At 38.9% G+C, this 26,640-nt stretch overlaps 1 protein-coding gene and 2 long non-coding RNA genes across 14 annotated transcripts; 2 read left to right on the top strand and 1 right to left on the bottom strand.

The window, feature by feature from the left end:
* Positions 1 to 495: 495 nt before the first annotated feature.
* LOC144086601 (uncharacterized) lies at positions 496 to 15,187 on the top strand. Of its 3 annotated transcripts, XR_013304533.1 has the most exons (8): positions 714 to 783; positions 884 to 1,243; positions 6,436 to 6,509; positions 6,920 to 6,957; positions 9,133 to 9,165; positions 12,746 to 12,785; positions 13,713 to 13,786; positions 14,141 to 15,187. It is a non-coding gene; the product is annotated as an uncharacterized LOC144086601 (long non-coding RNA). The 3 variants fall into 3 exon arrangements; XR_013304532.1 differs by having other exon boundaries at positions 496 to 1,243; positions 14,970 to 15,187; XR_013304531.1 differs by having other exon boundaries at positions 496 to 1,243.
* Positions 15,188 to 17,508: 2,321 nt separating this feature from the next.
* Positions 17,509 to 19,571, top strand: LOC144086600 (uncharacterized). Of its 3 annotated transcripts, none has more exons than XR_013304530.1 (7): positions 17,509 to 17,964; positions 18,450 to 18,514; positions 18,591 to 18,675; positions 18,751 to 18,775; positions 18,872 to 19,005; positions 19,091 to 19,155; positions 19,228 to 19,571. It is a non-coding gene; the product is annotated as an uncharacterized LOC144086600 (long non-coding RNA). The 3 variants fall into 3 exon arrangements; XR_013304528.1 differs by having other exon boundaries at positions 17,509 to 18,201; XR_013304529.1 differs by having other exon boundaries at positions 17,512 to 17,869.
* Positions 19,572 to 19,617: 46 nt separating this feature from the next.
* LOC144086597 (peptidyl-prolyl cis-trans isomerase FKBP3-like) lies at positions 19,618 to 22,379 on the bottom strand. Of its 8 annotated transcripts, none has more exons than XM_077616529.1 (7): positions 21,538 to 22,379; positions 21,312 to 21,412; positions 20,577 to 20,625; positions 20,374 to 20,483; positions 20,049 to 20,158; positions 19,769 to 19,816; positions 19,618 to 19,686 (listed from the first exon to the last, which is right to left on the bottom strand). In XM_077616529.1, exons 1-4 carry the CDS (start codon positions 21,541 to 21,543, stop codon positions 20,391 to 20,393), a joined length of 249 nt encoding a protein of 82 aa, XP_077472655.1. In that variant the 5' UTR covers positions 21,544 to 22,379; the 3' UTR covers positions 19,618 to 19,686; positions 19,769 to 19,816; positions 20,049 to 20,158; positions 20,374 to 20,390. The 8 variants fall into 8 exon arrangements, with proteins under 8 accessions (XP_077472655.1, XP_077472654.1, XP_077472652.1 ...); XM_077616528.1 differs by having other exon boundaries at positions 21,598 to 21,739; XM_077616526.1 differs by having other exon boundaries at positions 20,545 to 20,625; positions 21,598 to 21,722.
* Between the last annotated feature and the right edge of the window lie 4,261 nt (positions 22,380 to 26,640).

The following is a 26,640-nucleotide window of genomic DNA, read 5'->3' as shown; positions in this document are numbered from 1 at the left end:
TTAGGTGGATATAGTTTTAAGGCATTTTTTTAAAGTAGTTATTGTTTTTAGTGTTTTTTTTGGTCAAAAACCCTAAATTTAAACTTTTATAGTTTCAGTGGGCTTGCAACCAATATTTAAGTGCCATTTATCTGTTTTTTTCCTTTTTTTTCTGACCAGTCACAGCCTATGTTGTATTTTTGAGCTGATAATTATCTGAAAACTGTTATGTCAACAAATGTCTATTCAGCTAGTAGTTCTCCATTTTATTATTGTTACTTTAACTCATGTTTCTTCTTATTTTCAGATCAAATAAAAAAACTGCTCTCCCAAAAATCCAATTTATACTCCAGTGCGACTTAAATATATATATTTTTTTGACTTGGTATACTCAAGTGCATCTTATTTTCAGAAAACAACAGTACACAAAAATAGAAATTGCATCAATACCCTTTAATTAGCCAAATGTCCTGTAAATGTCTGTAGGTAAAATATGCAAGAGGGACCTCCCCCATTGTTAACCATGTATTTAAGCTAATTAACCTGCCAGATTTCATTCTAAGCCCCAACAATGTTTGCACATGCATAGGTATGTCATCAAAACTTGTGTCGCTTGCACAAATTGCAATTTAAAAAAAAATCTGGACTAAAGAAAGCCAACTATTGACTTATCCGGACTTTCCTTTCCCTTCAATTGTCTGCTGACGAGACGAGACGAGACGCAGGTGCAATGTGAGGCACCCCCGACACACACCTGGGCTCTGTAACAGGAAACACAGGCAGACCAGCAGTGGAATGTGACACGTATGAACCTAATTGTTATTTTTTTTCTTTCTATGAAGCACGGGAAAGAGTACTTGGAGGTGCTTTGTTTTGCCGGTGACAGCTCCCCTCCTTGCGTTAGGCCTGCCAGATGCAGAGGTGTCACCATGTTGATTAATTGTTTACGGTCACCTGTCGGCGTCGGCGCTTGTCTGCCATGTCGCCGTGCGCTCTGGGGGAAACCAGGCGCCGAGGTTGACGTGAAAAACGGAAGGATTTTAAGAAGGGCGGCGGAATTTATGGACGGCTGAGAAAGGTGAAGGAAGGGGAGACGACAGAGGGCGGCCGCTTGTGGAAATGATGCCAGTGGATCGGTGGTGTCAAACACGGCGCCCAACTAGCTTGCAGCTTCAACGGAGGCCCATCTGTGACGCTGCCATTGACGGCTCGTACATCATGACGGCGATGATTTGCAAGAATGGGATGAAGTTACAGTTATGAGGTGAGTCATAATGGCTGGAAACATGCATTTCAATGGAGTAAGCATGCTACTGAGTATAGTATAACAATGAATACTGTTGGAAGGACTTTGAGTTAATGGAGGCAATTGATCTAAATTGGTGTACAAAATCTGGCACATTGTTATTGTGAATAATTTTCAATGCTGCAGAAAATTTTGAAAATTGAAGGATTCTGTGACAAATGATGCCAAACGTGAGTCCACAATTTTGATTGAGATCCATCTATCAAAATTGTGAATGTTTTTTTTCATTTTTTGTCATGTCATTATGTATAAAATATAGCTGTATTTCAAAGACCAGCAAGACATTTGTGCCATTTGTGCACCAGCTTGTTTATTATAAATTTCTAACTCTGTGTGCTTCAAGTTGAACATGAACACAATATTATTATTTGGGGAATTATAATGACCATAGTGAGCCTAGATTACAAGAGGTACAAATGTAAGCTCTTTTTTCTGACATCTCTTCTCACAAATAGATAGCAACTAAATCTCATTTGTAAAGCTAGATGTCACTCATGTTTTTCTATTTTACTGCTTCAACACTTCTGGTTGTCCAGTGGTGCAGTCCACTCCCAGAAATCAGCAACGGACGGCCCCATTTTTGATTCAGTTTGAATAGCTTTTGATTTAGCCAATATTTTCCCTGACTTACTTATTCATAGGCCACTAGCTTTCTCTCGCTTGCATCCATTCAAATCAATATTGCAGAAGCCAGTTGTGAGTGTGGGCAGGGGCTCTCTTCAAAGTGCCAATTGGTCCAACCATCTGTGGCCCCCTCACTCTGGTTGCTCGGATTCCGCCCTTGGTAACAAGCCGCAGCGCGCCAATCTGTGCTGTGATTCGGCAGACGAGGCCCTGCCTGCCTGCCTGCATGCTGGCAGGGAAAGAGCATCATCAAAACTATTCTGTTGCCATGGCGATAAGAATCCTCAAAAAGTTGTTTGCGTGTGTTCACTAGGCAATTCATAGTCGGGGGGTGGGTTCATCGAGGTGGCGTGGGGTGGCAACTGCCACCCTAAGAGACATACTTGCCACCCCAATTGGCGCCGATGGGGGAAAAAATGGAAAAAAACTCCGATTGATTTAAGATTTGCGAGTGCCAAACTCATTTCTAATTGATTTTGAGGGAATTTCCTTCCTGTTTGTTGGTTTACTTTCTTCTGGTGTTTTGGTTTGGGGAATGTTGAGGTTCCTTATTAACTCATTGGTTGCCATTAAGGATGCCGTTTTGACTGCAGGGGGCGACAGAAGGAATGTGATGGCGGATAGAAAGATTGTGCAATGTGCAGTAGTGTACACTAGTGGTCCCCAACCACTGGTCCGTGGACCAGTACCGGTCCACGAGCCACCTGGTGCCGGTCCATCCGAGTAATAAATATTAACGTTTTTAATCTCACCCTCCTACTTGAAATGCGAAAAATTGATATAATAATAATATCGTCGTTCATGCACCTACCCCACCCCCACACAATTTTGTCTTAAGTTGTCACCCTCCCCATTAGCCTGTCTGTGGGAAAATCAAGATATTTACCAGTCCGTGGTGAGAAAAATGTTGGGGACTGCTGTTGTACACAACCCACAGAATACATTTTTTACAGCTCCCGTTTAAAATAACAATAAAAGTATGTATGTCCAGTACAACAGGCAAAATCACCCAGCGGGCCGCTTTCGGCCCACAAGCCGTACGTTTGACATCCCAGCTGTAGAAACAATAATAACTAGTAGCATTGCAGTTGGGTTATTTTTTTACTGCATTTTATGAGTCAGCAGTTATAGTATATCTGCATGCATATTTTACTTTGCAGTCATTGGTACACACTACTGCACAGCTTGATTAAAACAAATGAAGTTAATATTATTCACATGTTTTTGCTGGGAGTGGTGTGTCTGTTGTAACTCTGTTATCTTCACCGTGTCGCAGCCTAACGTTTGTGGTGGAGAAGCGGAAGGTTTTATTTCATGTAATTGGACAATTAATGTGATACCGCATGTCATCTTTCACAGATGAGACCTTGTGATGTGTTCTACGTCTTGCGTTTCTATGCTTCTCTTGTGGTGAAGTGCGCTTGTTTTCATGTTGCTAATGTAAATGAGTTGGACATGAAACGTGGTGAGGTTCTGCCAGGTGACTGGTGCCCCGGTAGCCAATTAGATCCTCCAAATTTAAAAAAAAAAATTGCTTGAGGCCTTATTTTTTCATCTTGGAAATGTCTTTTTTCTGCCACCTTTGGACTTGTCGTTAAAAGACAGGCAAATTTTGTTCTGTAAGGAGATAAAATACAGTTTCTGCCGCTTCTTTGTTAAAAGAATGGCTTCGAACTTAATGATCCCGAAGAAAATGCCCCAATCTTGTCTTGCAAAGTGAACTAAATCTGCCAGTTTAATTCTTTTAAAAGCAGGCATGACCACAAAAAGCCAACTTGCAGCGCTACATTTAGCATTAGGTACCAATACCCAATCCAACCCCGCCTTGCAGTGTCATCAGTAGGTAAAATGAGCATATGGTGGAAAAGCACTATACAAGTGCAAGTCAATTTACCGTATTTTTCGGACTATAAGTCGCACCATCCAAAACATACACAGCTAAGGGGGAAAATATACAAACAAGTGGCATTGGTGTATAAGTCTCATTTTAGGGAAGGCCACTTTTTATTTGATCAGAAACCAAGAAAAAGCATACCTCAAAGCTACAAAACAGAGTAAATGGGCATCTGTTAACATAAGTTTCACTTGAGCCTAAAAAAAGATCTATTAGTCACACTTGACAGGCCAAACGATGAAATAAGTGCGACCTACTGTCCAGAAAATATGGTAACATGGCCACAATTAACAACCGGTTAGAGTAACACTAACAGAAAGACTGACCTACGTTAATCCCCTAATTTGTAATGCTGCCTCCTCGAAACAAGGTCTCCGCTTAGCAACATTATCTTCATTAGCACCAGTACAAGTTGAACACGAGTCAAGCAAAATCTCAATCTCTCACATCTCAACGAAAGTCATGTTCTGCATCATTTTAACGGAAGCCGGCCGCTTGTTTACCCGCTAACGAGCATGCATTTGCGTGTGTGTCTCTATCTGTGTGTGTGTGTCGCCTTATCGGCTTGTCATCAGGGCTTCACTTCCAGATCGCAGTTTACCCTCACTTTAGATGTGGCCTGATAAGCATCTCTATGCACGCAGGCCCAATTGTACTTGGGAGGAGGCAGAGTTTGTTTCTGAAGGCTGGACCTCCTTCCCCTCACTTCCCCCCTCCCCTGAAATGGAGATGTTATTACATTAGCAGCTAAAAGGGTTTATTCACAGTTAGTGCAGTTTAGGTATGCAAATGACGGATTTTAAGTACTGCTGTGTAGCCTCGAGGTACGGCGCAGAAAGCGCAGGAGATTTGCGAGGATTAGTTCCACAGGTTCCTTTTATTATGGAAAGAAGCCCCAACCAATGTAAGGGGGAGGAAAAGGTGCGTGGAAATTGGAGAAAGCAAAGCGAGGAGGGATGTTTTCATTATTCCATTGACATCTTGTATGTGGCGTTAAACACAGAGCTGCCAAACGTTAAAACAAATCATATTTCCTAGTGTGTAAAGAGAATTTTCCGATTTTTAGTTTCACTTCCGCCAAATGGTGGGCCCCGATTGGCCCATCTGGAGAAGTTAAAGCCTCCATTATCGCCGCACGAGGTGTCACCTTCAATGGGCTTCACCGAAAGGGCACCGGCCCATCCGTGGGAGATGAGTTTTTGAGAGATGGTGGCTTTGAGATGGGAAGAGTCGGAATTAATGGTGCCAGCGACCAAGCCAAGGTCATTGTGGCAGGAGACGTGGCACAACTCGTCGGCGGACACACGGGGCTAATGGCAAATGACTCTGATCTGTTCAGCGGGGAAGAGAATGATGGTAAAAGTGAAAGAGGAGATTGATGGAAGCTGCGTGTGTTGGTGTCAGTCTCCATTCTTCCTGCAGCCTTTGACCTTCATCAAGTTACAGGAAAGAGGGGATACAAAAAAATGATGATTATCCCACAAGCTCCTACTTAAAAAGAAAATAGGTAATGGAAAGAAAATGAGGTTAAAAGGAAGTGAAAAAAAAGACCCGTCCCTGTGCCGCACTTCCACAAACAAACACGTATGTCCTGACCCAGTGAGCTGAACTTTTGTCCATTTATAACCACAGTTGAACTGCTCCCCCTGCTGCTACTAAGAAGAAACTGCCTCTGGGGCCCCTCACTCACACCCTTGTATCCTTGCCTGACCAAAGTGTGTGTATAGGACTTACAAGTCTAAATTCTATCCTGCAACCAGGAAAAAAATATGCATGTGACATCCCTTTCCATCCTTGCTTTTTTAGTATCTGCTTGCCCGTTGCTGTCTTATTTTAAATAATACATAATTAACGTATTTTGCGGACTATAAGTCACATCTTTTCATTGTTTGGCTGGCCTGCAACAACTACTCAAGTGTTACTTCTATATATGATTTTTTTCCTCTCTCAGAACAATAAAAGCCTCGTGTTTTTTCATAGTTATCTGAAAAATGGTTATGTTAACAGATGCCTAATAGCCCGTTTTTCTACATTTTACTATTGTAATTGTAACATGTTTGTTCCTCATTTCTAATCATCTCCTAAAAGTTTCGTGCTAACCTAAAAGTGAAATGCCATGATGAATACTAATAACACTAAATATAGACCTTTCAAACAACTCCTAATTCTCCACGGGGGACATTTTCCCTTTTGTTTTTAGCAAGTGAAACGCATGCTCGATTGGATTCGGGTCAGGTAATTGTCTCCCCCATTGGATAACATTGGCCATTGTGTTACATTCTTTTCTGCATTAAAACAAACTAGTATTTAGAGCCCTCCAAAAAGAAGTGTGTCCATTCAGTGATGAGAATGAGAGGAAGGGGGGTAACTGTGGTTAAAAATGGGGTTTCCCTTGCGCAGAGAGATTCACATTGATTGGGTTTTAATTTGTCGCAGGCAACCCCCACCCTAGTCCAACAAAGCCTCCTAATCCCAACCCCCTATTTGTTCTTCCTGAAGAATATGCTTCAGAATCATGGAGGCCTGTGTGGTCAAAAGCAGCTGATAGGAGCAAACTCAGCTCAGCAGGCCTATTGTTTGTGTTTACATTTACATCGTGTGTGTATGTGTGTGTGTGTGTGTTTGTGTGCAGATGTTCCTTCAAATCGTTCTGCAACTTTGCAGGGAATCCATGAAAACATGATCCATCAGGGTCGTCTTTCCCAGGTGGCCATTATATGATTTGCCCTCACCTTTTTATTAATCTTCAATAACTCTAATTAGTTTTTTTGTATGTTTTTTTGCTTGCTTCTTTTTTTCAGTTTCTTTGTCCTCCTCAATTCTCACTGGTGGCGGTGTGATTGTGACTTTGAATGTTCGTCTGTTTCTCTGTGTGCCCTACGGCTGACTGGCGACCAGTCTAGGGTGTAGTTTGCCTTTCGCCCAAAGTCAGCTTGGCTCCGGCACCCCCACAACCCTGCATGGTACCGAAGCTGAATGAATGAATGAATTCCCTCCTCTTTCTCATATGTAAATCCTATATTTGGGACATGCAAATATGCTGGAAGAAAGATCAGAAAAATTAAACAAACAAAACAGCAATTTATAACATCATGTTTCTGTTTCCTTTTTTGCAGCTTCCAAAAACAACGAGCAGAGAGTCACTCTCCACCAGGTGAGTTATTGTCTTCCAAATTTACATTTTCAGCCTTAAGTGTGTTTGTATGATTTGCACGTGTGTGAACAAGAGGTCTTTGGAGGGTCACGTTCAAGTAGAAGGGTGAAGAAATGCTGCAGGGCTGCTTACAGCAAAGTCAGCCTGGCTGGAGGCAGAATAAATGTCTTTTAGAACCATAAAATAGCGCATATGCTAATATTTAATGACATTTCAAAAAATATAGAAAAATCACAAGAGAAATTTCAGGAGTTGTTTTGTTCGGCTAGAGCAGGGTTCCGAAACTGGCGGATTGCGGTCCCTATCTGGACCCTGACACCCTTTTATCCGAGGCCCAAATATTTTTTTAAAATCAATAAATCCAAGAATGTTCTTATTAATTGACAATTTTTGAAAAGGCACATCAGGGTCTTTGGAGAGATTGTGAAATATGGTCTCAAAGATTGAATCATGTTTGCGTATTTTTTTTACTTGTCAAATCCTGGTTTGCTTGCAAAAATTGCTACTTTTTTGTCCCTGAATGATATTTTAATCTTTGCAAACTAGTTTTCAATAAATGCAGCCCTTAATTTAAAAAGTAGGATTCCTGCTTCAGTAAGTGCGAGAATATCTTGGAGGGGTGGGCGGGGTATGTGTGGGGGGGGATTGCTTCTTCTGATTATTGCCAGCCCTGGAGGAAAGCGCTATTCCCGTGTTTCCAATTCTCAGGGAGAATTAATTAGAGCAGCGAACAGTCAGACATGCATGGCGAGCTCCAAAACTACATTAACATTAATCACAGGTGAAATGTATGTCATTCACACTCACCTCCTGGATGATCAGCATCCTCTTCCAAGAAGTCACTGTTCATTGTGAAATCCATCTTGACACTGACCGGCCAAGGAAGTCAGAATTTGCGTTTATTGCATGCCAAGAATATCATCTATTCAGGAAAGGTTTAAAATTGAAAGCCTCATTTAAATGGCAAAAACAGTGGTGATGTATGGACAAACTAATTAAGCATATTGATTGGGCAGCGCTGTGTGGATTTTAATTAGCATATGCTTCAGTGTGTTAAACATGCTTGCGCTCCCTTTGAGTGGAACCAGGCGGAACCGAGCAAAGTGTCTCTGAAACATGCCTGGTTTTAAAAAAAAAAAGCAGGTTTACTTTAACACCCAAATTGCCCTCTTATACTCCACCATAAAAATCGAACTTAAAAACACTTCATTTCCTAAGAAGACAAAATAAAATGCACTTTACCTTGACAAAGTCCCTTTAAAAATCTCCATTTAAGGCTATTTGATTAGGTCACTTTGGCTCTTCGTCCTCTTTAATCCATTAAAACCCCCTTCAACTGTTCTTCTGTAATAGAAGAATAAAACGTGTTGGTTGAAAATGGTTAATCATCGCTAGTGGAGCAAAGATTGGACATCTATTTTTTGGGGGAAGCAAAGATTGGACATCTATTTTTTTGGGATGTGGGACAAAACCGAACTACTCAGAGAAAACCCACGCACTCCTGAAGAAAACATAAAAACTCCACACGTGGAAATCGGAAGCCACCAGGGATTGAACCCTTCATCTCAGAACTGTGAGGAACTAAATCCTTCGTAAAAGTATCAATCTAATTATTTAGTTGCACTTAAGGCAGTCCAATGAAATTCCGCTCATTCTGGCTTACGTGTTCTTACCCATCTGTGTCGCATTTGTGAGCAAACATGGAAACCAGAATTTAACAATTAGCCTTCTCCATTGTTTTCCCCCTTTAAGCACGGACATTGAGAGTCTAATTTCCAGCAAAGTGGGTTTTTGAGAGACGCTCTAATAAAACGCTTGGCCTCCTCGCAGTGGCTGGCCGGCGCTCCGGTTCGAGCCTTTCCCGGGCCCCCTGCCGGGTGTATTGATAAGCAGCACTGAACCCTGCGGTCAGTGTTTAATTGCATTATTTGGAGTCTTCTAGTCACTCTGCCCTCGCCTCCTTGATGGGAGCGAAGAACAAGTGTTTACTGATAAAGTAAGATAAAGATCAAAATGGAGGCACAGTGTGGACCATCAGTCGGGCATTCTGCCTATCATATTGATGGAGATATTAAAGCTCTTTCATTTTTCGGCTATGTAAAATATGATATCACAAGCCAAGGAGAGATTAAGATTTGAAGTATAACCCCGTTGTTCTATCTTTGTGACCCACAGTTCAAGACTACAACCTGGAAGGACCCTATAAAAGTACAGTAGCCTTTCAATATTAATTCACTCATGTTTTACAGTGCAAAATATCATTGAATGCCTGATTGCCCTGATTAAGAAGCTTAAATTCAGCCTGTTAGTGTCAGTAGGGTAAATATGAATATAAATTGCCATATTCCTTCATCTCAAGATTTTTTTTTCTTGTAGCCAATAACTCATTCACGGTTATTGACAGTTCTCAATATCAAATGTATTTCAACTGGTTACACTGAAATTAAATGATCATGTTTCAATGGTATTGACATTGATAGACCTCCAACTTGACTGCGATCAAAAGTAATTGGACACCTATTGTCGGCAATGTTAACAATTTAAAAAAACATTTGCTTGAACAAATTGATAGAACGCTCGCTGTTCGGCCTCTCAGTGAAAATAGATTAGACGCCTGTCGCTGCCAATGGCAGGCATTGAGTTAACACCCATCTTTTTTACCCGATTCCGATCCTCCAAACAGATGGCATAGATGTTCAAGAGTTGAACAAGGTGCAACGCTTGAGCACCTCCCTTACTCCGTTTTTTTGTGTTGACATGTGAAAGTTGATTGTCCATGCCCTAAAGCACCCCCTTCTCCAGCCTCTTACTCCACTGCACAGACATGCAAAGGTCAAAGGGAAGAGCATCCCTCTATTCACGAGCAGCCAGCTGCGCTCTGTCCATCGCCCGGTGCCTCATCAGAAACGGACTCCGAGTATGACAGAAACTTTTTGTGGTCCAAGTGGCTTTTTGTCCGTCAACTTCATTTAGGATGAGACTACATCCATCCGGCGCGCAAGTTGTGCAATGGTGTGGAAGGACACCCCTCGTTCCCGCAGTGGCCATTGTTGGTGTAGCGCTCCTTTTAGAAGGAGCTGGGGCGGAAAAGACTCGCATTGTCGGACGGTGTTCCGCTAGAACCAGGAGGCTGGAAGGAAACGGGGAGTCTAACCGCACTTCCTGGCAGCGCCAGATTTGAAGGGTATCGCCGCTAATTACATCATCATTGGGCCGAGTTGACCGTGTTCTGATGTATGTGTGTTGGGTAGTTTTAATGAGGATTCGTCGATTTCCGGACCAACTTTGTTCTCAACGGAATTGGGCTGAAATGGGACGAGCTTGTTTGTAAAGCGGTTAGCAAGTCCACCATACAGTTCTGAGATGGAGGGTGGGGTTCCACCTTTTTGTGTGGAGTTTGCATGTTCTCCCTGGGCTTGCGTGGGTTTTCTCAGGGTGCTCTTGTTTTCTCTCACATCACCAAAATCTGAATTGTTTATAGCTTTGAGTGTAACTGGTCTCCTTGTGCGCTGTGATTGACTGGCAACCAATTGATGGTGTCCCCGGGCCCATAGTTGTCTTGGATAGGCTCCCCTAAAACCCCCCGTGACCGGACGTTTGGTCGCCGGACTTTTGGTTGCCGGATGTTTGGTCGCCCGGACCCAAACGTCCAGCGACCAAACGTCAGTCAGGGTCTTAACAAGTTTTCTAACAAAACACAAAAGTATGGGAAATTTTGAGCTTTTCTTTAGCCTAATAATTAATAGGGCATTAAGTATGACAAAATAATAATTGTCAGTTTGTATTTAGGGAATTTGAGCAACAATTTTAAATGGTAATTATAAATAACCTTCTGGGTGACCAAACGTCCGGCGACCAAACGTCCAAGTACCATAAAGGTTACTACGGTAAACCGAGGAAGGAATTGCAGGGAAGGCGCTTGGGTAGGAAATGTGCTAAGGAATGGTCCAGAATGTGTAGTTGAAGCGGGAATTGATCTAGGCCGTTTGAACGCGTGTTTGTTAGTGAGACGGTGGATCGTCGGGAGGGTCACGTCCGAGTTCAGTGTGCCAGAGGTCTCCCAGCTCCGGCTCTTTGATTCGGCTCCCTGGCGGCTCGGAGAATTTCCTCTCTGGTTTCCCAGTGCCGAGCCCACGCTGGGCAAGGAGAGCCGCGGCCAGGAAAATTTATGTTGATGTCAGCAAAGAAAACACTCGCAAAGCCTCGGAGCACGTCTCACAATATTTGTCAAACAGCGGTTTGTCCGTTCTTTTATAGCCCGTTCTTCTCTTTTTTTCCTGGAATATTTCCACTCGTACCTTTTTTCTTAATTTTTTTCTTCTTCTTGGATTTATGTCGACGGGCGGTTTCACACTACCCGTGACTTGTTGACTCTGTTGACGGGGGCGCTGGTGACCACAGCTCTGCTTGTGGTTTGTCATTGTCATTCCACGAGATCTGATAATGAGCTTGAATAAATGATGAAAAAAGACACTGTCTTAAAACTGGTGAAATTGCCTTGTTTTGTAATAGAAATAAGTGAAATTGAATGGAAAATAAAATGAAAATAGAAAGCCCGGTCAGGAGTGGTTAGCAGGTCCGCCTCATAGTTTCTGAGAACCAAGGTTCAATCCCCAGTGGGTTCCGACCTTCCTGTGTGGCGTTTGCATGTTGTCCCCAGGCTTGCGTGGGTTTTCACCGGGTGCTCCGGTTTCCTCCCACATCTCGAAAACATGCATGCTAGACTAATTGTACGCTATATTGTCCCTAGGTGTGATTGCTTCTTTGTCTCCTCCTACCCTGCAATTGGATGGCGACCAATTCAGGGTGTCCCCCCGCCGTGTTTTGCTCCAAATGTCGAAAAACAAGTAAACCCACGAAAGATACATACAAAAAATAAAAAAATATGGCGAATTCGTTCCGTCATTCCTGACACGTCCTTGGCATCTATCCGTCATTTTATTGGTTGTCATGCCCAAGAGCTGCCATGGTCACCATGGCGATGCAAGTATCCTCCCACTTGCCATCACCATGGCGATGGGAGTGTCCCTCAGCAACCATCAGCATGGGTTAAGCCTCTTAACAGAGATCACCATGGCAATGAGCGCCCGCTGGATCTCCGGGCCAAGCAAGACGCAGGGTGCTGATATGATGATGGCATTTTTCATTTTTTTTTCCCTTCCCTTTAGAAACTCAGTCGCAGTCGTCCATGTTGGGTTGTGCGTCTGGTGGGTGGGTGCGGCCGTGTGGCCGCCACCTCGAAGTGGTCCCCGCAGGAGGCCTTGACAGCATCGTGGCTTCGAGACGCAACAAATAGAATCAATGAGATTTGCGTCCATGTTGCACACTAAGCTAATTGGGCAAATTGACATACTTGGTGGTAGAAGGCTGATTCTTAAGGCTAGCAGCTGTGACAAGATTGGCTGTGTTCACAGTGGCGTAGGTATTTTCAAGCACAGGGCTCGTTTTTGCTATGGGCAATGTGGGCGACTGCCCGGGGTGCAATCTGTGTGGGGGTGCACAAGCCATTTTTTTTTCAACCATGTTGAAATGTTATGCAGCGATGTCCAAACTATGACCAACTGCAGCCCTTTGCCATGTTTTTATTGACAGAGAAGCCAATTAAAAAAAATTACTATTACTTCTCTGCTTAAAAAGTAAGTCAATTAAAAGTGCATATTTTAAATTAAGGGTCAAGGTGTGACACAATGTTGAAATAAATGAGGCAAACTATTTTTGTTTTGTTTTACAGAAATAGACTTATATATATTTGAAAGTTGGTCCTTACAGCCTTTGATTTTTCTTCCAGGGGCCATTGAGGAAAAAAGTTTGGACACCCTTCCTCGCAGGTATGATATGTTAATAAAATGTGTCAAGCTATGGAGAGTCTGTTTCCTCTTTGTGAAACAGCGTACAGGCTGAGCGCGGCTAATTAGCCAGCCCATCTGTTCGCTTGGGCAAACTTGTTGGGCTTTAGCGGAGAAACTGCAAAAAGACGCGCTGGCGTCTTCTCTCCGCAGCAGATGACAAGTGTGAGAAAGACCACATTCACGTCGTCTTCGCCGGCAGCCCTTTTTGTTGACTTTAATTCAATTTGTTATCACTTCCTATTTTCTATTCATAATGACTGCGAATGAAACTGATCGTTAAATGGTGACCCTGAAAAAATATATTGAAAGGTATTTTTGTCCAGTCATTTAATAATACTGACTGAAACTTAAGAGATCCATTGACTTTTTCCTTACCGCTTTTAACATTTTATGATCATATGCCAGTACAACAATATGTAATAAAAAAACAAAATGTAATCAGCGAGTAGCAATGCGACCGAGGCGAATGGAAAAAACAACAACAATTATGACTGTTGGTGCTCTATGCGCTTATTGTTTCCGCTGTGTAGACTACACGACACCACGAGTAGACATTTCTTTTGCCTTTCCCTATTTTATTCTGTTTAAATAGCCCTCCTAAAGCCCACCCTACATCCTGTGTGCAGGGACCCCATTTTCTCTGGAGGCACTTTTAGTGATTCCCTAACTTGTTATGCTAATCGAAGGCCCATCTGCATGAGCAGGATTTATTGCCCATTTTCTCAGAGGAGGAAAGAACAAAAAGAGAATACAGGGTAATTAATCTCGTTAACCAATGATAATTGGGCTCCAAAAGAAAAGACAGCCACTGGGAGGAGTCGTAGTTAAGACCCCTTCCTGTGTTTTATTTTAAACTGAATGTTTCCTCTTGTTTAAACTTCCAACTTCCTTTTAATCTGTTTGCAGGCTCGAGGAGGAGATGCTCGGAAAATGGTGTCGTGGGAGGAAAGTTAGAAACAAAAATCACCTGAAAAATCGCGGTGGGTGCTGGAGCCAATGCCTAAATAACCAATGCCTAATCAAACATTCATACTCGCACTCATACCTACAGACAATTTAGAGTATTCAATCAGTTTAGCCCACATTTTGGTTGTTTTGCGAGGAAACGGGACTACCCGGAAAAAAAACCACATACAGCTGGGAGAGCAACTCCACACAGGAATGTCGTTCACAGAAAAAGTGTTGCTATGGATGGATAAATACTACCAAAAAGTCCCATCAATCTTTATTGTACTGTTTTTTTTTTTTAATGTTGCAGCAATATTTACTGTTGAGCCAATGAAGCACTCGCGTTTCTGTGCACTTCAACCTTAACGTTTCGTATTCTTTTCTAGAAACGAAGCCCTTTTTACCGATGAGTTCCCATGCACGTTGCTTTTTATGATCAGCTGCAACAACAGGCAGCGATAACCTGCTTCCGTACAAGCCAACGGATCCCCCGGGAGAAACACTCATCTGTTTTTTGCCGGTAACATGCCGCGACGGTAATCGGAATAGTCGGATCCTAATTTCATCTGCTTTCAGGGAATTTACAGGCTGAACCCGGACCTCCTGGAAGTTGTATTTGGATTAGAACAAAAGTTGTTGATGGTTCAGATGATTCATTTATTTATTGATACCCTTGAATTCTTTCTTGTGTACTTATTATTGCTGTTTTGATGGAGGTCCAAAAGCCGGTGGGTTCCGACCTTCTTGTGTGGAATTTGCATGTTTTTTTTCTTTCTGGGTGTTACAGTTTCCTTCCACATCCCAAAAACATATATGCTAAGCTAATAGAAGACTTTACATTGTCTATAGGTATGAGTGTTACATGATTGGTTGTTTGTTGTTTGCTTGAGGGGGTTGGTAGAGATTGAATGATCATGGTAATGAGTTAACACTTAAAAATGAATACATTGACGAAGAAAAACGATATTTTTCAACAAATAAATGTGGAAAGATGTCAAGTTGGCCCTCGCCGTGAATGGCATCCAATGTGGTACCAGCGAAAAATAGATCGTGAGGCTAGTTTCACAAATCGTAGTGTTTTTCACCACAACGATTAATAAGTAGCCATATGGAGTCAGAGGAAATGACGTCCAGGCCAGGTAACGAAGATGCTTAATAACTGACAGTGTCTCTGATTTAATGCTTTTGTTTCAATGTGAACTTGTGGTCCAGCAGTTACCAGATGTCACAGTGGGACTTTCAGCATCCACAGTCTGGACATTGTCAGCGTGGCGGGAGGCGAGACCACGGCCGAGGGGTCGAGCACCAGCGTCCTCTCGCAGCCTCATTAACAACTTGAAATGATTGCAATTTTGTCGATTTTGTTTCCGCATTCTTGCCACATTTTCTTTCAATGTTGTTTATCCTTTGTGTGTTTCTATTTATCTCTTAGCAACCCCCCCCCCCCCCCCCCACTTCGCCTGCACCATATGGTAGCAGATCAAAGAGTGTCAAACATTTGCCCTTGCAAGTTTTGTCAATTTGCAGTTTAGCAAATGTGAGACCTGTTGAAAGCGGGAGTGATAATGGACGCCGACGCCCCCCGTTGTTCGTGTCCCGTCGTAACTGCCTTCAATTAATGCTTCAGCGGGAGCTTCCCACTAATAACACGAGCTCTCCGAAGTTGTCGCGCAGGCAGGAGATGTGTCAGTAAAAAGTAAGCTGTTCTGCCCCTGCTTGCGTGGGTTTTCTACAGGTACTGTGGTTTCGTTACACATGCATTACAATACATGGTCATTTTTAAAGAAAAAAACGACATAGTATAGTAAGGCTTTTTTTCTTAAAAAATGACATAGTATAGTAGGGCTTTTTTTTCTTAAAAAACGACATAGTATAGTAGGGCTATTTTATTTAAAAAACAACATAGTATAGTAAGGCTTTTTTCGTTAAAAAACGACATAGTATAGTAAGGCTTTTTTCGTTTAAAAACGACATAGTATAGTAGGGTTTTTTTTCCGTTAAAAAACGACATAGTATAGTAGGGCTTTTTTTCTTAAAAAACGACATAGTATAGTAAGGCTTTTTTTCTTAAAAAACGACATAGTATAGTAAGGCTTTTTTCCTTAAAAAACGACATAGTATAGTAAGGCTGTTTTATTAAAAAACGACATGGTATAGTAAGGCTTTTTTTCTTAAACTACATAGTATAGTAAGGCTTTTTTTTCTTAAAAAACGACATAGTATAGTAAGGCTTTTTTTCTTAAAAAACGACAGTATAGTAAGGCTTTTTTTCTTAAAAAACGACATAGTATAGTGAGGCTTTTTTTCTTTAAAAAACGACATAGTATAGTAAGGCTTTTTCTTAAAAAAACGACATAGTATAGTAAGGCTTTTTCATAAAAAAACGACATGGTATAGTAAGGCTGTTTTATTAAAAAACGACATAGTATAGTAAGGCTTTTTTTTTCTTAAAAATGACATAGTATAGTAAGGCTTTTTTTCTTAAAAAAACGACATAGTATAGTAAGGCTTTTTTTCTTAAAAAAACGACATAGTATAGTAAGGCTTTTTTTCTTAAACGACATAGTATAGGCTTTTTTTCTTAAAAAACGACATAGTATAGGCTTTTTTTCTTAAAAAACGACATAGTATAGTAGGGCTTTTTTTCTTAAAAAACGACATAGTATAGTAAGGCTTTTTTTTCTTAAAAAACGACATAGTATAGTAAGGCTTTTTCTTTAAAAAAACGACATAGTATAGTAAGGCTGTTTTATTAAAAAACGACATAGTATAGTAAGGCTTTTTTTCTTTTAAAAAAACGACATAGTATAGTAGGGCTTTTTTTCTTAAAAAATGACTTGGTATAGTAAGGCTTTTTTTTTCTTAAAAAATGACAGTATAGTAAGGCTTTTTCTTTAAAAAACGACATAGTATAGTAAGGCTGTTTTATTGAAAAACGACATAGTATAGTAAGGCTTTTTTTTCTTAAAAATGACATAGTATAGTAAGGCATTTTTTTCTTAAAAAATGACATAGTATAGTAAGGCTTTTTTCTTAAAAAACGACATAGTATAGTAAGGCTTTTTTTCTTAAAAAACGACATAGTATAGTAAGGCTTTTTTTCTTTAAAAAATGACATAGTATAGTAAGGCTTTTTCTTAAAAAAACGACATAGTATAGTAAGGCTTTTTCTTTAAAAAAACGACATAGTATAGTAAGGCTGTTTTATTAAAAAACAACATAGTATAGTAAGGCTTTTTTTTCTTAAAAATGACATAGTATAGTAAGGCTTTTTTTCTTAAAAAACGACATAGTATAGTAAGGCTTTTTTTCTTTAAAAAACGACATAGCATAGTAAGGCTTTTTTTCTTAAAAAACGACATAGTATAGTAAGGCTTTTTTTCTTAAAAAACAACATATTATAGTAAGGCTTTTTTCTTAAAAAACGACATAGTATAGTAAGGCTTTTTTTCTTTAAAAACAACATAGTATAGTAAGGCTTTTTTTTCTTAAAAAATGACATAGTATAGTTAGGCTTTTTTTCCCTTAAAAAACGACATAGTATAGTAAGGCTTTTTCATTGAAAAAAGGAGCATGTATAGTATGGCTTTTTTATTGGAAAAAAACGACATAATACAGTAAGGCTTTTTTCTTAAAAAAACACATAGTATAGTAAGTTTTTTTTCTTTAAAAAAAACGACATAGTATAGTAAGGCTTTTTTTCTTTAAAAAAACACATAGTATAGTAAAGCTTTTTTCTTAAAACGAACGACATAGTATATAATAAGGCTTTTTTCTTTTAAAAAAAACACATAGTATAGTAAGGCTTTTTTTCTTTTAAAAAACGACATAGTATAGTAAGGCTTTTTTCTTAAAAAGAACGACATAGTATATAGTAAGGCTTTTTTTCTTTTGAAAAAAACGACATGGTATAGTAAGGCTTTTTTTCTTAAAAAAACGACATAGTATAGTAAGGCTTTTTTCTTAAAAAAACGACATATTTCCACTTTCAATATGGCCGGGCGATGTGGGCGTGGCCTATCTTCAAGGCAGTGGTATAAATTTAGCACATGCGCAGTGCCTCGTCTTCTCCAACAGCCATGTCCTTGCTGATGGCCGTGTAGCACGCCAACTAGGTAAGGCGTCGAGCCATTTACTGGCCTAAGTGCATTTTTATCACGCTACCGGCAGATTTTTTAGGAATCAATTGAGCCAAACCGCCAACAAATCTGTAAGTTTAATGCCAGGTTGACCGCACCGTCGACGATTTAAGTTTGGGCTCTGTGCCACATGTGACAAGCTATCTTAGCATTAGCGTCACGACAACGCTTTCCATTTGACCACGTCAAGCGTCGTCTTGATGTTAATACTAAGAGATCTATAGTCTGTTTTCTCCATTTTCGAGTCGTGTATAAAAGACTTTTAGTGGATTCAAACAAAGCCGAGATATCAACGGACAGTTTGTTAGGTAAAGGCTCACTCAAAAATGATGTATGTACTGATAGTTTTCACTGCAAGTGTTAAACAAATCATTTTAATCAAAAATTCTTATGCCAGTTTCTCCTAGCTGTTAACTTCAGTCTGTATATTTAATCGCCTTGTCTGGAAAAGGGAAATTAGCATGGAGCACTCACTAACTTATTTTCATTCTTTATCTTGATCATTTAGTGTAAGATTTCTCTTTCATGTAATAATTGTTTGTGAACTCCCAAATAGCGTGGTTAAATCAAGATGCAGCTCTTCCCGTGTGCCCCAGGACACTCAAACCCTTGAGGTTACAGGTAAAACTAATCTCATCTGTTCAATCTCCAGTCTCTGTATATGACAACTTTTGCTCTTTTTTTTTGCACACATCAGGTCCATGTCCAGGTCCAGGTGATCTTCCCAGGTTGCCCACTTGAAGATGATGCCTCTCTTGCACGATGTGGCGTCTCTGAACTCTGTAAGATTTCTCTTCCTGTATTAGTTGTTTGGCAACTCCTAAATAGCGTTGTTAAATGAAGTTTTCTCCGTTTAGCATCATCTTTGGTCTTCTCATCAAGGTAAAACTAGATTTAACAACAAAAAGGAAGTCTATTTGTTGAATCTCCAGTGTCTATATATGCTAACTTTTGTCTTTTTTTGCACACCATCTCCAGGTTGCCCACTTGAAGATGATGCCTCTCTTGCATGATGTGGCGTCTCTTCCTGTATTAGTTGTTTGGCAACTCCTAAATAGCGTTGTTAAATGAAATTTTCCCCGTTTAGCATCATCTTTGGTCTTCTCATCAAGGTAAAACTAGATTTAACAACAAAAATGTAAGTCTATTTGTTGTGTCTACATATGCTAACTTTTGTTTTTTTTTTGCACACATCAGGTCCATGTCCAGACTTTGGAGGGTCTCCAAGTGATGCCTCATCTCTGAATGCACTCTTCTGAGAGGTTAGTTTATTGTAGAATATCCAAGTATTCATCCAGATCTATTTTATTGACTAAATTTACTCTCCCTCTTAGGTAAAGTCCAGTTTTCTGGCTCATGGTGACCAGATCCTTAAGGTAAAGAGGATCTCACTTCTTTTCTTCAGTCAGAAATTTTAATAAAAGAGATTTGAGTGTCATTTGTCTTTGTTAAAACACTTGGAGAAAAAAGACCCAAGACCCTCAATGGTCTTTTTTTTCCTTTATTTTTTTGGTGTTTATATTCTAAGTGTTATGTTGATTTTTTTTTCTAAGTCTTTTAATTGTTTAAAAAAAATATACTAAGTGTATGTTGAAATGTTTTTTTTTGCCTAAGTGTTAGAAAAATTTCAACATGTTTTACAAATGTACATCTTTGAATAAAAACTTTCAAATGTCAAGCCACTTGTTTTTTCTTCATATAACTAGCAAAAAAGAATGCAAATGTACATTTCAAGAACTTTTATTTTTCAATATGTATTGCTGTTCATGGACAAAGAATCTCTTCTTGGCATTCTGGAAAATAAAACAAAGAGGGTCAACACACAATAGACTAAGTCCAGGATTAGTTAAGTAAAAAAAAAAAGTTATGTTTTACCAACATCAGAAAGGCTCTCTTTTCCTCAGTCAGCAGGCCTCCATCCCACTGCAAAAGAAGTCACACAATATTAAAGGCCTAGGAGTAAAAAATATTGGGTGACTTAAAAATGTCTTTATAAGAGGGATCTCCAACTGCAGTCCTCAGGGGCCCCAGTCCAGTTTATTTTCCATGTCCTCCTTGATCATTTGATTCAAATGTGGTGGGAGATATGGAAAGCATACTGGATAGGGACCCTGAGGACCAGAGTTGGAGACACCTGCTCTATAATGACAAGTACCTGAGGGGATGTTGCTGTCAAAAAGTGTGCCATCCACCAATGTCACCCTTTTTGGGGAAGTTTGTCTGGTCATCTTTCTTCAGCGTTGATTTGGTAAACTTGGGTGGACACTGAAGAGAAGCAACATACACAATGAGTAGGTTTAGTACACATTACAAGAAAATAAACAACCTCCAACTGCAGTCCTTGAGGGCCCCAGTCCAGTATATTTTCCATGTCCTCCATCACACCTTAATCAGGATCTTGATCATTTGATTCAAATGTGGTGGGGGATAGGGACCCTGAGGACCAGAGTTGGAGACACCTGCTCTATAATGACAAGTACCAGAGGGGATGTTGCTGTCAAAAAGTGTGCCGGCCACCAATGTCACCCTTTTTGGGGAAGTTTATCTGGTCATCTTTCTTCAGCGTTGATTTGGTCAACTTGGGTGGACACTGAAAAGAAGCAAGATACACAATGAGTAGGTTTAGTACACATTACAAAAAAATAAATCACCTGAAACACTTGGGTCCTATATCGTCCACAACCTTTGCCTTGACAGCTGTCACCTCTTCCACCGTGTCCGTGGCTTTAAACCTACAAAACACAGCATGATTATAGAATTGCTCATTTTGACCAGTGGTCCCCAAACTATTCCAGAAAGGGCAGCAGAGGGTGCAGGCTTTCATTCCAAACTGTAAGAGGAAACCTTTCCACCAATCTGGTATCCTAGTAGTACAATCACTGGATTGCATTCAAGTGATTCTTTTTTTCAGCAGAAACCTCATTGGTTAAACTGTTAATGTTGGATCTGTTGGAACCAAAACCTGCACCCACAGCAGCCCTCGAGGACCAGTTTGGAGACCTATAATGAGGGAAAATTGTTATTTTATCATATGTTTAAACTCAAGTGAAAAATGGCCCCTGCGCTTTTGTTGACTGAATGTCTCAAACGCATTTAAAATAAAAAAAAATTAAAAAGGTCCAAGCCCTGAGGTCTTCCTTTAAGAAAGTGAAGGGAAATGTCTATATTCTATAAAAGTATACTGTTTATTCCTTACACCTCAACTGATGGCATTTATGTGGGTGTGAGTTATCCACACAAGTTGTTGCTATTTTAAAACAAAATCAACGCCAAGCCAGTTAGTGTTTTCATTCAAAATTGGAATGTATCATAATGAAAAACAAGCTAATTTAGCAAAGCCGTGAATACCGAACGCTGATATTTAATGATTACACGGATATAGTAAATAGAAACTACTATTTAAAAAAAAAAGACTCACTTTGCTGACAAACAGCTCGTTATGGCGTCGACAAGTTGCTCCTTTTTGGCTGTTATGGCCCCATTCTTGATGTTTCCCAGCAATCCGTGTTCGTTGAGGAACTGAAACACACAATGGAATGAAACATTAAGAGCTGTAGGTAACGCAATGTAGCCAATTTGTTTGCAAACATTTTACTGTCTGCATCCACGTTGGGCCACATCACGCGATCGAAGCATGCTACTACCGTCATAAAGCACTCTTAAAATGAGAACTGGGGCTTCGAAATCCCCAAATGACAACGTACCGTGTCCTGTGAGAACTTTATCAGGTCTTTCTTCGGTAAAGCGTCACTTCTGAGCTGTCTGCAGTCTACTAAAGAAGTGGCAGCTGGCTCATCCGCCATTTTGAAGGGTGGAGCCAACCTTTGAACTATGACGTGGGTAATGCGTATCAAAAATAGACACATAAAAATACATTGTTTTCATAATACTAACGTGTATTATGCGACACATATAAAAAAGCATCAATAATAACCTCATACAATTGAAATATTATTTAGGAATATAGCCACATTTTACTTACCAAAACTATTTTTTTTTGTACATAAAATCCATCCTCCTTTGTTTCCTTCTACCCTAATGCGGATAAAGCGGTTCAGAAAATGAGATGAAATGAGACTATACATTTACTTATTTTACATGATCATTTTAAAAAAAGTCTTAGTATACATGGTCATTTTTTTAAGCCTTACTATACATGGTCTTGTTTTTAAGAAAAAATCCTTACTATACATGATCATTTTTCATTTTCATACATTTTTTTTTAAAGAAAAAAGCTTTACACGGTCAGTTTTTTAAGAAAAAAAAGGCTTACTATACATGGTCATTTTTAAAGCCTCACTATACATGGTCTTTAAAAAAAGCCTTACAATACATGGTCATATTTAAAAAAAGAATCCTTACTATACCTGTTCATTTTTTAAAAAAATCACGTCGCCCAATTTCAAATACCAACAGTTTTACTACCTCATCATCAGCCCAGCATCTCATATCTCCCCGATGGCTAGAGATAGAAACAAATTGAGTAACAAGCCACTAACTGAAATAAATTCCAGTGAAATTAATCACAGCATCATTGTAAGTCCTTAATAGAATGCTTTGGGACGATTTCACGATCACTAACACGTTGCTTTTTTACCTGCTGTCAACTTTATTTTTTGTTTTGAACAATAACTCAATGAATACCTAAACTCTATTTTTATTATCATCAATTTGTTGCAATGCTGTCAAAACCAAGCACAACAGTAAAGAAAACCTCTTTTGGGCACAATTACAACAAGTGTAAATGTTAGCCACTCTTGTTTATCCACGTCCGGTCAGAATCAAACAGTTCCAAAATAACTGCAGTGTCTTAAAAAGCCTTACTATACTATGTCGTTTTTTAAGAAAAAAGCCTTACTATACTATGTCATTTTTTAAGAAAAAAAGCCTTACTATACTATGTCGTTTTTAAAGAAAAATAGCCTTACTATACTATGTCATTTTTAAGGAAAAGAAAGCCTTACTATACTATGTCATTTTTAAGAAAAAAGCCTTACTATACTATGTCGTTTTTTAAAAAGAAAAACAGCCTTATTATATACTATGTCGTTCTTTTTAAGAAAAAAGCCTTACTATACTATGTTGGAATAATCCTTTGTATTTCCAAATTCACAATAAAAGAGGCATCTGAAGTCATATATTTAATTCTTGCAAGAAGAGAAATACATCCATCCACGTATGTAGCCTAGATCATTCTAACAACTCGAGATCTCGCTCGCTACTTTATTCATAAGATTTTAACGCCATGCCCCACAGAAGTGTAAACATATTTAGAGTTTCATAACATTTTGTCACAGTCATCAAAACAATTGTAGGTCTGTCGAATTCTCTCAAGAGCACCAGTTGTGGACCCGACCTGCAAAGCCAAAACAGTCCACTGTTCCCAAGACCGTTTGTTGTGGACTCCTCTTCCGAAGCCGAAAAACAGTCCACCGTTATTGTTGTGAACCCATCCTGCCCAAGGCCATTCCCAGTCCTCTTGATGCGAACCACAGTCCTCACTTTTGCAAGAGATGCATTAAAATGCCCTTTGTATTAATGTCAATTACTCTTCGTTGCAAGTACATATAATATAATAATATTGATACACATCTATAATAATGATAAACCTAACATACTATGTCGTTTTTTTAAGAAAAAAGCCTTACTATACTATGTCGTTTTTTAAGAAAAAAAGCCCTACTATACTATGTCGTTTTTTTAAGAAAAAGCCTTACTATACTATGTCGTTTTTTAAAGAAAAAAAGCCTTACTATACTATGTCGTTTTTTAAGAAAAAAGCCTTACTATACTATGTCGTTTTTTAAGAAAAAAAGCCTTACTATACTATGTCGTTTTTTAAAGAAAAAAAGCCTTACTATACTATGTCGTTTTTTTAAGAAAAAGCCTTACTATACTATGTCGTTTTTTAAGAAAAAAAGCCTTACGATACTATGTCGTTTTTTAAGAAAAAAAGCCTTACTATACTATGTCGTTTTTTAAGAAAAAAAGCCTTACTATACTATGTCGTTTTTTAAGAAAAAAAGCCTTACTATACTATGTATTTTTTTAAGAAAAAAAGCCTTACTATACTATGTCATTTAAGAAAAAAAAGCCTTACTATACTATGTCGTTTTTTAAGAAAAACAGCCTTACTATACTATGTCGTTTTTTAAGAAACAAAAGCCTTACTATACTATGTCGTTTTTTAAGAAAAAAAGCCTTACTATACTATGTCGTTTTTTTAAGAAAAAAAGCCTTACTATACTATGTCGTTTTTTAATGAAAAAGCCTTACTATACTATGTCATTTTTAAGAAAAAAAAGCCTTACTATACTATGTCGTTTTTTAATAAAACAGCCTTACTATACTATGTCGTTTTTTTAAAGAAAAAGCCTTACTATACTATGTCGTTTTTTAAGAAAAAGCCTTACTATACTATGTCGTTCTTTAAGAAAAAAAGCCCTACTATACTATGTCGTTTTTTAAGAAAAAAAAAGCCTTACTATACTATGTAGTTTTTTAAGAAAAAAAGCCTTACTATACTATGTCGTTTTTTAAGAAAAAAAGCCTTACTATACTATGTCGTTTTTTTAAAGAAAAAAAGCCTTACTATACTATGTCGTTTTTCTAAGAAAAAGCCTTACTATACTATGTCGTTTTTTGAGAAAAAAAGCCTTACTATACTATGTCGTTTTTTAAGAAAAAAAGCCTTACTATACTATGTCGTTTTTTTAAAGAAAAAGCCTTACTATACTATGTCGTTTTTTTAAGAAAAAGCCTTACTATACTATGTCGTTTTTTAAAGAAAAAAAGCCTTACTATACTATGTCGTTGTTTAAGAAAAAAAGCCTTACTATACTACTGTGTCGTTTTTTAAGAAAAAAAAGCCTTACTATACCATGTAGTTTTTTAAGAAAAAAAGCCTTACTATACTATGTCATTTAAGAAAAAAAAGCCTTACTATACTATGTCGTTTTTTAAGAAAAAAAGCCTTACTATACTATGTCGTTTTTTAAGAAAAAAAGCCTTACTATACTATGTCGTTTTTTAAGAAAAAAAAAAGCCTTACTATACTATGTCGTTTTTTAAGAAAAAAAGCCTTACTATACTATGTCATTTTAAAGAAAAAAAAGCCTTACTATGCATGGCCATTTTCTAAGAAAAAAAACAAGCCTTGGAATACATGGTCATTTTTACCAAAACCCACATGATTGGCGGTTCGTCAAAACCGGTTTTACGAACACGCTAAGCTCGTCAATCATTGCTGATGAATACACCAAACTGACGCCAGCAAGGTAGCCGCTGACAGCTGTAATTACCTACGGTCACAGTAATGGTTTTCACCATGGACGGTAGACGAACCGTCCCTGTCGGCCATTTCCCCTTCTGTCCGACCGAGCTACCTACCTCCTGGTCGCTCTTTAATCACATTCAGGCTTTCAATTGTCAGGGAGCCAGGGACCAGCCATCAAACCCTCGGAATGGACGGCGTCTACGGGGGTGCCGCTGTTTTTTTAATCACCCAAACAGGAGGATATCAGTGCCTAAAAATATAAAGTTGTTTAGAGACGTGAGCGTAGGTGGACTTTTTTGATTGCTCCACACAGGATGCATCTTTGAGGTTATCTATAGAATCCTTTTGTAAGGCTGTAAAACAGCAAACATCATCATTGTCTTGCTCCTGCTTTTTTTTTGCTTCCATCTTGCCATCATTTATTTATTCAGCAAATGAAATGAGTTTCAACATGACTTAAAAAAGGAATAAATTGACTTATAAATACGCTTTAAAAATTGGTGTTGCAATCTGAGCTATCTTGGTTGTGGTTTTCTTGTCCTTTTTTGTCGCATATAAACATTTAAATGAATATCTACATTTTCTCATGCTGGAAGGATAAGCTGTAAAACTATTAAATGGATATTGATTTAATGAATGGGAGGGAAAATGAAAAGTCACCCTAAGACTAAATGTCTATTTATATGCTTTATTCCATAACACAATATGGCATCCAGTAACGTTTAAGTAAATGAGATAGAAACGGCTGGATAGCGGCTGAAAATGCCTGTGTGGTAATTAACACGGGGTCTTAAAAAGTAGCGGTCCACGGGGAGAGGGCCACTGGTGTGCAGCTGGATTACACTTAATTAACTAATTGAATATCATTTCTCCACTTAGCTGTAAATGAAAACATCGACAAATTGGGACATTCATTCAATGGTACAATCTCAAATGCAGAAGTTATTAGCACAGCTTTGATTTTATTGTCATTATTATTGATGTGAATAATTCATAATATTAGTATTATTATTTAATCAGACTGTTATGTAAACAGTTGAATTCTGTTTCACTGGCAGCCGTTTTTAAACAAACGTGCTTATATGAGTTGACAATAGAACTTGAACTCGTGAAGATTGTAAATATTCATTCATTCATTTTGCTTATCGACAAAAAAGTTTTTAAAAAATGATGAAAACGCCATGATAAAATGTTTTTTTAAAGTCCTGCCAAAACAGAAAAAAAACAAAGGACCACTTTCAAAGTCTATCACTACCATCGTTAAAATGGGTCTCAAAATTATGTGGGCCCGATCAGTAATGCTTAATTTTGCGGCTTTATGATTAGGGCATTACTTCTTCCCTTAGTTCTACCCTTTGACCATTAGATAGACCTAAAAATTCCACATACTTGCTCTCTGTTATGTCAAATCTTGTCAGCCCAGTTGCCAAAATGTCAACTGGCTTTCGGGGGGCCCGGTCCGATGGCTCTC

Source organism: Stigmatopora argus, chromosome 13, assembly GCF_051989625.1.
Source record: "Stigmatopora argus isolate UIUO_Sarg chromosome 13, RoL_Sarg_1.0, whole genome shotgun sequence".
In the NCBI taxonomy this organism is placed as follows: domain Eukaryota; kingdom Metazoa; phylum Chordata; class Actinopteri; order Syngnathiformes; family Syngnathidae; genus Stigmatopora; species Stigmatopora argus.
This window is presented reverse-complemented; position numbering and strand designations above follow the sequence as displayed.

What these genes read in the sequence shown, in the direction of transcription:
- LOC144086597 (XM_077616528.1), bottom strand. Translation starts at nt 21,696, where the DNA reads ATGGCGGATGAGCCAGCTGCCACTTCTTTAGTAGACTGCAGACAGCTC. An exon ending in TAAAGTTCTCACAGGACACG is followed by an intron (nt 21,413 to 21,597) that starts GTACGTTGTCAT and finishes TGTGTGTTTCAG; the next exon opens with TTCCTCAACGAACACGGATT. An exon ending in TGACAGCTGTCAAGGCAAAG is followed by an intron (nt 20,484 to 20,576) that starts GTTGTGGACGAT and finishes GCTTCTTTTCAG; the next exon opens with TGTCCACCCAAGTTGACCAA.